This window comes from Montipora capricornis, chromosome 12 (assembly GCF_036669925.1).
Source record: "Montipora capricornis isolate CH-2021 chromosome 12, ASM3666992v2, whole genome shotgun sequence".
NCBI classification, from domain to species: domain Eukaryota; kingdom Metazoa; phylum Cnidaria; class Anthozoa; order Scleractinia; family Acroporidae; genus Montipora; species Montipora capricornis.
The window spans coordinates 26,835,008-26,845,007 of NC_090894.1; the positions used below are offsets into that span (position 1 = coordinate 26,835,008).

The following is a 10,000-nucleotide window of genomic DNA, read 5'->3' on the forward strand; positions in this document are numbered from 1 at the left end:
TGGCAGAGAAGATTTCACTTCAAAGATTTAATTGCAATATATTTGGGTTTACAGACACTGGCCTTATTCGCTAACGAAGCCCGATTTTGTCACATTTTGGGTGTTTTTCCGGGCATGTTCCCTCCAAAACGAAGTCGGTGACCCCCCATTCTTTTTACATTTCTGACATAACTAACTCATCATCTTACAGCGGTAAAAGTTTCAGAAAAAAATCAATGTTGAAAAATTTTCGCGCGTACGTCCGTAAGGCGTGATTACCAGAAAAGCCACTTACAATTTTTTTTGGCTGAGAGGTTTTCTGGAGCGCTCGTTTAATGAATTACTTTGGTTTTCGAAAAGGCACCTTTAGTATGTTTATATTTTGGATAAAATTAAAAAGGCCAGATAGTACATTAGGAGAGACAAAATCAGGGGTGAATTCGACGTATGACGTTTCAAGGCCTCTCACTTGCAACTTCATCTAAAGAACCCGAATATTGAGCTAAATACACTAAAAAAAATTGTGAAAGTCACAAAAGAGATGAAGAAACACTTTGTTTGGTAAATGTAAAGAATTGTCGTTGCGCGCCTCTATTCTTGCGCTGGCCTCTGATTTGACATGATCAATGTTGAGGTGTTCGTATCCTTTCATTAACCACAGAAAAGCACTATATCCGAATTCACCGCACCGTCTCGTTCGCATATAGCTAGTTCAAACGTTCACATTCAATAACTTGTTTATCTGTGGAAATGGCTTTGTTTTAAAAATAAAAGAAAATTTAAACTCACAAGGAAGATTGGAACTCAGTTTGACTGAAAGTGGTCTTAGATTTTGGTAATCAAATGAAACCGCGCTCTCGTCGCAGCCATGATGTTTAAGTTGTGTCGCAAAATTTCTGTACCTGCTCGCATTCTGTTTTTCTTTTCTCTCAGGTGGTTCATCGTTCATATCTCATTTGTCCAGTTTGTGAGGGAAACCTTTTCTAAGAACAACATTGGGCCAATGCCGCCGCCAATACTGCTTCTTAGCGACGGTGGTCATGTGGAAAATCTCGCCTTACTGCCTTTGCTTAAGAAGCGTGTGAAGAAGATCGTTGTTGTCGACGGTGACCACAAGGAAGACGAGGAGCATTATGGTAACTCACTTTTGAACGCGTTGATGCTAGCCAGAACCTACCTTGACTGCTCTTTTTTGAGTAAGGACGGTGGTGATGTCACTTCGTACATGCTCGACGCGTTTCAAGATCCAAAGAAGGGAAAACTGCCACGAGTTTTCAAGTTTGTACATGCATTTTTCTATTATTGGTTTATTATATTATAGAAGAATAAGAAGAAACAAACTGTTTCTTCTTATTCTTCTATTTTTTGTTTTCTTACAACAATTCTCTTTAAAAGAAAGAATCAAGCTGATTGGTCAATTAAAGTCTCCAGGTTACTTCGCTATTAGCACTGAACGGTTTCCGTCAATCGCAGCCAGAAATGCGAGTATAAACGATTGGACGCGGATTTCAATAAGCGCCACAAAGTGTCCCCTGGATCCTCTCCCCAATTACAATATCACTGTTATGATGTCATTGTTATTCTGACGTTACTTTTGTCTTGTGACCTCGGCCGACCTCGTGCTTTCGAGACTATTAGAACTACTTGTTTTTCTCCGTTGTTTGTCTTCCCTGAAATCATAACATGGGGTCAAAAGTGGGATTCTAACCCATTTACAGAGTTGACCGTAGGTTCTAGGTTTCCTGAAACTTTTCAAAGATTTGCTCGCAGTTGGTATCTGCCCATGCTTAAAAGAGATGACGTTACACCATGTCTTAGATGCAAGTAGTGGTTTATGACCTGGTATAGTACGACGGTGAAGCTGTCGGTGAGTTCCAGTTATCACACTACGTTTAATAAATTTGGTAGATTTCGCTGGTTAAGGTTGCCATTCCGTGTCTCTTCTGCGCCCGATTTATGTAGCGAAAAATGATTAAGGCAAATGAAGGTCTTTGGGGGAGTGCAAGTAATAGCTGACGACTTTCTCGTGTGAGGTTTTGGAGACAATGGGGAAGATGCTGTCCTGGATCACGATCAAAATTTAACTGCATACCTTGAAAGGTGCTGTAAGTTAAACCTAATTCTTCATCCTCAGAAAGGCAAGCTCCGCCTGTCCGAAGAATTTTTCATGGGGAATTTGCTAACTGCTGAAGGTATCGTTACAGATCTAAACAAGGTCAACCCTATGAAAGACATTCCTACCCCAACAGATGTGACTTTGTTGAAGAGATTTCTTGGTATGGTTAATTATCTCGCAAACGTTCTTCCACACTTGTCCAGTGTATCGGAACCCTCTGCGTCGTCTTGAAGCTAAAGAAGTTAAGTGGTGCTGGCTCCCAGTTCATGATGAAGCTGTCCAGAAAATAATGAGTCTTGTTTGTCAAGCCTCAGCACTAAAGTTTTATGACGTCATCCAAGCAGTTACAGTTGAATATAACGCCTTGCTGTATGGACTTGGGTCATCGGCCAGTTACATTTGATTCTAGGGCGCTGACTCACGCTGAGCGTCGCTATCCCCAAATTGAGAAGGAACAGTAGTCTTTTTCTGAGAGGTTCCGTATCTACCTCTATGGCCGAGACATTGCTCATTTCAAAACTGACAACCAGTCTTTAGAAGCTATCTGCAAGAAAGACCTTGCTTCTGCTCGCAAGCGTCTCCACCCAATGCTGTAACGCCTTCAATGATACAACATTGACGTAAATTAAAGTACCGGAAGGGAGAAACTATGGAAATATCTAGAGCCTATCGAACCCAACCCACAGACAGAATATTATAAGCTTGAGGTGGTAGTTTTTGGTTGATGATTTACTGATCTCAGATGCACGCTATAACGACTTCAGAAAAACCGCGACCTCTGATGCTGATCTTCAGATCTATCGTCCACTATACTGGAAGGTTAGCCTAGTACTTAAGCCGAAGTACCCTTGTTTCAAATAATAATGATATGCTGTTTAAGTATGAGCGTATCATTGTAACAGCCGTGTTAGGACACGAGATGATGGAAAAGGTTCACTCATCTCACTTGGGTATCCAAGGATGCCTCCGCCATGCAAGAGAAGAGTTTTAACCGTCAAGGATGAATACTTGACTGAATTAAAAGATTTAATCCTGAGGTGTGATGTCTGTATTACTAACTCTTGAAAGCCAAAGCAACCTCGAGAACCGTTAATGCCACACGAAATTCCATCAATGCCCTGGCAAATGGTTGGAACAGACCTGATGCAGTTTGATGGAAGCCAGTACCTGATGACCCGTTGATTATTACTGGTGGTTTATTGAAGTTAACAATCTGGAGACTACAGATTCTAGAAATGTGATCGACAAGTTGCAATTTAACCGTCATGGAATACCAGAGATCCTCGCTTCTGACAATTGACCAATTAGAAAGTAAATTTGCACCGACTTGCTTGCTATGTTTGCCTTAGACTGGCGTTTTCAACACATAACCTCCTCACCTCGCAACCCCAAAAGCAATGGAAAGGTTGAGAGTGCAGTCAAAATATGTGAATTTATTATGAAGAAGGCAGCAGTTGGAACGTTTTATCCATATCTGACCCTTGTAGGCTATCGTTCAAAGTCTGTTCAGCAAAAGAACAAGCAAACTGCTACCGCTAGCAACAAGATTGCTCGAACCTGCAACAATCCCTCCAAAGAGTGTGCAGCAAAACCTTATTGCCTCCATACAAAAGCAGGCCTACTACTACAAACTCAGAAGTAAAGCACTGCTTGAATTACAGACTACTGAGACCATTAGGGTGAACAAACCAAATGAGAACACTTGCAGCGGTGTGCAAGAAGATGATCGGATCACGCTCCTGTGCTATTGCTTCTGGAAACTGTACTATCGAAGAAATCATAGGCCGTTTCGTTTGGTTCCACCTCTAGAAAACCTGTTAGCTACATCTGAGCAGACACCTCAAACCAATGGGAAACAGGACCTTATCCCGTGTGCTGACCCACAGGAAATTCTTGAGAGTTGAGCCTTGTTCCTGTCCATACGAAGAAAAAAGCTGTTCCTGTTAATTCGTCGTCTAGTACCAGGTGTTGCCACACTGTAAGATCTCCAATTCCTTTTCAATATTACACGACTTAGGAACACGGAACCAGTTTGTTAATACGTAACACGTTCATTTTAAGGCATTCTAGTGAGATTTCTCTAAACTCTGCTCCTTACGTCAAGATAAAACACATAAATATTTAAATGTTTATTTACCCCAAGATAAAAGTAACGCCAACCATAACACTGACATCATTGTTGAAAAGAGGTGGCAATCATTCTTAGAGTTAAGGGGTCACTTGGTGTTTGATATCAAAATTGGCCTGAAACTAATCATTTGCATATATTTCTGGACATAAGTGGTCAATCGACACCTGTAGACTAATGAGCATTGTCGAATCATCCCTGGAAAACCATCACCACTCCAAGCTTCCATATTTCCAAAGTACCAAAGGGCTTCGGGTCAGGCAAATCCCAATTGCTGTAACCCTTCAAAAGTGACCTACTGGCTTCCATAGGCGATTGCTTACGGGAGGTTCGCCTAAAGTTTTCCGGTTTCCTGCTATCTTCTGAAGCCAAATTTGAGCAGCAAAGACACTTGACGAAGGGAACAACGCAGATTTCCAAAACCGGTCAAGGTTGTTTATCATAAAACTCCTCTATGGCCATTCCAAAAGTTGTTTTTTGCAGAAAGGAGTCGTAAACTCCGAGCTCCGGAGTTATTTGCGGCAAGAAGGGTAACAACAACACAATCAAGCAATCAACATTCTAGTCCCAGCCAAAATCCGTTCCCAAGTCTAAAACAATAAAAACAGGAGTTATTTGCTGTAAATAAGGCGAAATCAGTACAATCAATAAATCACGTTTGTTTTCTTTAAGGTTCCAAGTTCAGTATAAAGAAAGTCAATTTGGCAGCAGCGGTGACGGTGAAATTATGTTGATCACACCCAGAAAACCAAATGACAGTGTTGGTTGCCCGCCAAATCCCATCCCTTCGGTCCCTTTGTCTCCGTTTGATGACGAGGCCGATGGACTGGAGCCTGGAATATGCCTGGAAGCAAGCGACGTCGATAATCTAACTTGGTGCTGCTGTCCGTGCTGCCATGGTCATCATTGCTGGGGACTGTCTGACTCTTGCTGTGGTACGTTCCCGCAACACTCTACCATGAATCAGTTCTTCACTTCCCGAATGTTTGCAGCTTATCACCGAGAGGGATACCGAGCATGCGTAGAAGCCGAAAAGGATGACTTCATGAAGAATTTTGGGTTTAGAGAGCAGCAAAGCGAAGATGCCAGCAATATTGTGTGAAAAACTATAAATGGACAAATCGAGACCTAAGAAGTTATTTTCAAGTTATATTTACACTTGTCCTCAAGTAAGACCAGTGTCTTATCCGGCTTTACTATGCTAATTCATTTTTATTCCTTTTCTGATTACATTTTTTTCCCTTATGGACTATAGCCAATCACAAAATATTGATTTGATAAAGAGGTACTAGGAGGAGCCCATGAGTAGAGGCCGCCATGTGTACTATATCCTTGAGTCAACCTTTGCCCGTATCTTTCTATTTTTAGAACCAACCGGTCAGCAGGAGACGGACAAATTCGCACAATTTGCGTACATTGTTTTTGCTATTAATTTTTTGTCTTCGTTAGACAAGGACTTTATTCTGATTGGCTATTTTAAACGGCGCATGCAGTGCCGAACAACTCGTGGCGTTCTAAAAATAGAAAGATACGGGCATAGGTTGACTCAAAGGGCTTGTATGGGAGAGGCAAGCTCCTACTGATGGGCTCCTGGTACTAGGTAATCTCGAAAATGGCGTACTGTGTAGTGTGTCACAGTGTGTTCCAAAAACATAATTTGATAAGTGTGGAGGCCATTTTCTATCCCCTGTATAAAATCCGAACAGCACAGCGAGGATACCAGCCAAATCGTGTGAAAAGCCATAGATGGATAGGTTGTAACGTAGTGGTTTATTTTCAAGTTACAGATACCCTCGTCCTCAAAGCGAGACCATGCAGAGTTCTCATCTGGCTGTCAAAGTCTAGCTTTGATAAAGAGGTTCCACGTGATCTCAAATACGCAATTAAAAGAACTTTATGGACGGCAGCATGGGGTATTCTGCCATCTTCAGCGGCTTCTCTTGCTCTGGTGTTGGCGTGGAAATACTGCTCAATAATAACTTCACCAGAGTCCAAGTATTGAAATTGTTCTCCGATCCAGAGGGAATGACCGAGATTTATCGTAAATGATAGATATAATATCTCTTGAAGAGTAGAGAGTAGTTAAATTTCAGTGACAAACGTTTGTCGTATGATGCCAAATGATTTTTGTGCAGCAGAAGGCTTGAATCGAGAGTTACTGTCTTTTATATAAATTATTATACATTTAGCAAATCGATGTCAGTTTTTCATGCGTCTGTCCTGTTATTGGTTATGAATTTCGTCATAGCATTGTCAAAGTCGCTGTGCATCCACGAGGCGATAGCCGATCCGATCCGCACACTACTTTGACATGAGCGCGCAGGAATTTTGCAGTCATTGCAAAAAATAATAATGTTCACGCTGAGATTAACCAAAATCTTACGAATGTACTAATAACAAACAAAGTATTTGTTTTAAGAGGTCTTTTAAGAAGTTTCTTTAAGTATTTTGTTTAGATCTCTTAGGTTAGCACTTAAGCTATTAATCATTTTTAGTATAACTACATAGGTGATTGTACTACGCAAGTCGTTTTGTGGAGGTGGAAGACGAGTAAATTAATTGTTTAAAAGAAAATGCATAATTTTTATATTTCAAATAATCATCTATGTTATTATACTATTTTATAATAATTATTAACCTCAGGCTCGGTGAATAATTGTTATTGAGCAATATTATAATTTATTAAATAATTAGGATAGTACGCCCCACTCTCATGCATTGGTCAATAGCTGGGTTTAAATGAGAGTATGGAAACAAGGCTGTGACATCACACGAATTTCGATTGGTTATGTAGTCAGACGCGCGTTTTGATTGGCTGGTAGGAAATATGAGAATATATCAAGAAATCTGTTTCAATCAAGAAGTAAAAAAAACAACCAGAATTTTACTTCATTTGTCAAATTGTCTTTGAGGAATATTTTATAAAACCAATAGAGGACTTTATGCCCCATCTCCCTTACCCATCGGACACAAGACTTTCCTAGTGAGCTGCCTTGTTCTCTTGATAACAATTTTGGCCCAGTAAAAGTGAGGGTACTGAAAAGGCAACAATAACTACCTGGAAAAACAGGAAAAAGGAGTGGCTGGAACAAGTGGAGGAGGGGGGGGGGGGGGGGTCGAAGCAAGCGTCTGGAGCCGTCAACAGTGTGAAAGCGACTGTTGATTTTAGTGTATCATGATCGCGTGATTAGCATTAAGACCCTAGAGGGTATTTGCTTCAATTCTATTGACTCCTCCCTCAAGTCTCAGTACTCCTCATATTATCCGCCAAATAACTAAGGGAAGATGAAGCCATAAAAATTTTATTTGTAAGAATATATTTCATTTGTGCCCTATCTCCATTACCCATCGGACACAAGATTTTCCTAGTGAGCTGCCTTGCCTGAGCTATGTTTACTGGGCAGATAACAAACAATAACTGGACTAGAATGGCTATGGGCAATGAACTCATAGCCGCCTTTATTTAAACAATGTACAAAAACTTGTTCTCTTGATAACAATTTTGGCCCAGTAAAGATGAGGGCACTGAAAACGCCAAAGCATATGCCTATACATATGCAGCCCCACCCCCAGGCAAGTGCAGCACAACAAGAGAAGAAACCACAACATAAGGCATATTAAGTTTAAGGTAATGAAAGCGACCACACCGCCGTATAGAAGAGGCTAGCTGATTAGAAAAGTAGGATCTAGTAACTGGTGCTCCATCCACTGTTCTAAAAAGGGGGCCAGGGCTAGCTCCCCTCAACTCTAAGTACTGGGTCAAAAGCTCAACTGGACATGAATGATGTTAGCGGGACACGACAATTGAAAAAGGGCGGTCATTATAACTGTGCTTATACTGTTTGAAAGTAACTTTGAAAGCGATCAGCTCCTGGGAACTGTTTACGAGCTTCCTGAACTGGGAGATTTGCAAAGGATAACTGGAACTGCCCCCCTTATATCCTGTTATTTCGCCTAGGCGCAAAAAGGCGTAAAATGCCAATGAACACATAGCTTGAAACTGGCAAACCTGGTAGGGAGAACCTACCAAGTAAGGAGCAACCAAGAACAATTGATCCAAGATAGGGAGAGTGATTGGCAGGCGACCATCCAGACGAAAGCCAACTTTGTGAAACCCCTTAAGCATTTGGGAGACATAACGCTGGTAAACTGGTAGAAAAGATGGCTGAAGACTGGAACGAAGTAAATTGGAGGCTATGGTTGCCAACTGAGAGGCTGCACATGGGGAGGTATCGCTGTGGGAGCTTGGTGCATGGAAGCTGGTGCCAGGCGTTTGAAAATCTCCAACTGCAATCGAGATAAAGAATCAGCCAATCTGTTCTGGAAACCAGGTATATGTTTGGCCTTAAAACATATATTGTGCAATAAACACACTGGCACCAGCCTACGCACAAAAAACATTAAATTCTTATCACAACAAGACTGTATGTTAATGACATGGACCAGAGCCTCATTGTCAGTGACAAGTAATACACATTGGTTTTTAAGCTCCTGCCCCCACAGATGTAAGCTTAGCGCAATGGGGTAGAATTCCAAGAAGGCGATATTGCGGTGACGCCAGTTCTCTGGCCAGGCACCAAAGCACCAATGCTTGCCAAAATCTGCACCAAACCCAATGGCACCGGATGCACCCGTAAACAATTGGAGCTGATGGGAATTACTCCAAGCATCAGAAAGAAAAAGTGAACGGCCATTAAATTCAGAGAAAAATTGTTGCCAAACTGTCAAGTCCTCTTTAACCCCACGAGCAAGTCTGATACGGAAATGGGGTGTTTTTATACAAACGTTGGCCGTGTAGCACTTATATTTCAAACAGAGTTAACTGACTAGAGGGTAATGTGAAGTGCTAGATTTCTATCCCATATTAACCATGTGAGCGTTAGCCCTACTGATGGAAATGGACCCACACAAGGACAGCAAAAAACTCTGACCAGGGTGGGAATTGAACCCACGACCTTCGGGTTATATCACCGCTGCTCTACCAACTGAGCTACAAGATCAGACAGGAGCAGGCCGTGGGAACTGAAGATGTTAAAGTCACGGCAATTAACATGTACAAGTACAAGGAAAGGTTACGTTTATACAATCACGTGGGTTCAATTCCCACCCTGGTCAGAGTTTTTCTCTGTCCTTGTGTGGGCCCATTTCCATCAGTAAGGATAACGCTCACATGGTTAATATGGGATAGAAATCTAGCACTTCACATTACCCTCTAGTCAGTTAACTCTGTTTGAAATATAAGTGCTACACGGCCAACGTTTGTATAAACGTAACCTTTCCTTGTACTTGTACATGTCCCAAATACTCTACTATCTCAGAAACATAGCCAGAAAAGAAAAAAAAAAGAACCGATCATTATTTACGGGCGTGGGCAACCCCCGCTGAAGTTGGCAATGTGGTCTGGCTGCTAGGGGATCTGGGAGTCCCCCTTGCATGGATGCTGTGTGCTGACTTTCTGTTGAATGCACGAAAATTACAAGTCACCGCCCGATGGGGGGCATCACACTTTGGACAAGAATGCTTAAACGAGCACCCAGAACATTCACCCCACTTTATGGAATTTAAAACAAAACCTCCGGGAACATCGGTAGGTTTAACCGTACCAGCAATTGGGAGAGGTTTTCTTGTAGGGGCCTGAGATCGTAACCACAATTTCCAATGAATATTCCCCCAAGGAATAGCTGTGGCACTGGATTGGCGCAAAAAACGAAAATTCTCATCGTAGAATTTCTAATTATGTCCCCTAGCAGCCAGATCTTGAATGGTGGCCCCATATT

The 10,000-nt window shown here is 41.7% G+C and overlaps 2 protein-coding genes across 4 annotated transcripts in view; one reads left to right on the plus strand and one right to left on the minus strand.

The window, feature by feature from the left end:
* Positions 1 to 6,147, plus strand: part of LOC138027259 (uncharacterized) — a 20,816-nt gene extending 14,669 nt beyond the window's left edge. Inside the window, exons 6-7 of the mRNA XM_068874812.1 lie at positions 913 to 1,257; positions 4,896 to 6,147. Coding sequence (XP_068730913.1) covers positions 913 to 1,257; positions 4,896 to 5,325 — 775 coding nt within the window. The 3' untranslated portion in view covers positions 5,326 to 6,147. The remainder of the gene's footprint in view (positions 1 to 912; positions 1,258 to 4,895) is intronic.
* The window catches only part of LOC138027262 (uncharacterized), an 8,687-nt gene continuing 3,387 nt past the window's right edge, over positions 4,701 to 10,000 (minus strand). For 2 of the 3 annotated variants that reach the window (XM_068874817.1, XM_068874816.1), the window contains exon 3: positions 7,354 to 8,510. In XM_068874817.1, coding sequence (XP_068730918.1) covers positions 8,011 to 8,510 — 500 coding nt within the window. In that variant the 3' untranslated portion in view covers positions 7,354 to 8,010. Of the gene's footprint in view, positions 4,814 to 7,353; positions 8,511 to 10,000 lie in introns of those variants that run through there. The other variant, XM_068874818.1, reaches the window with a different exon arrangement.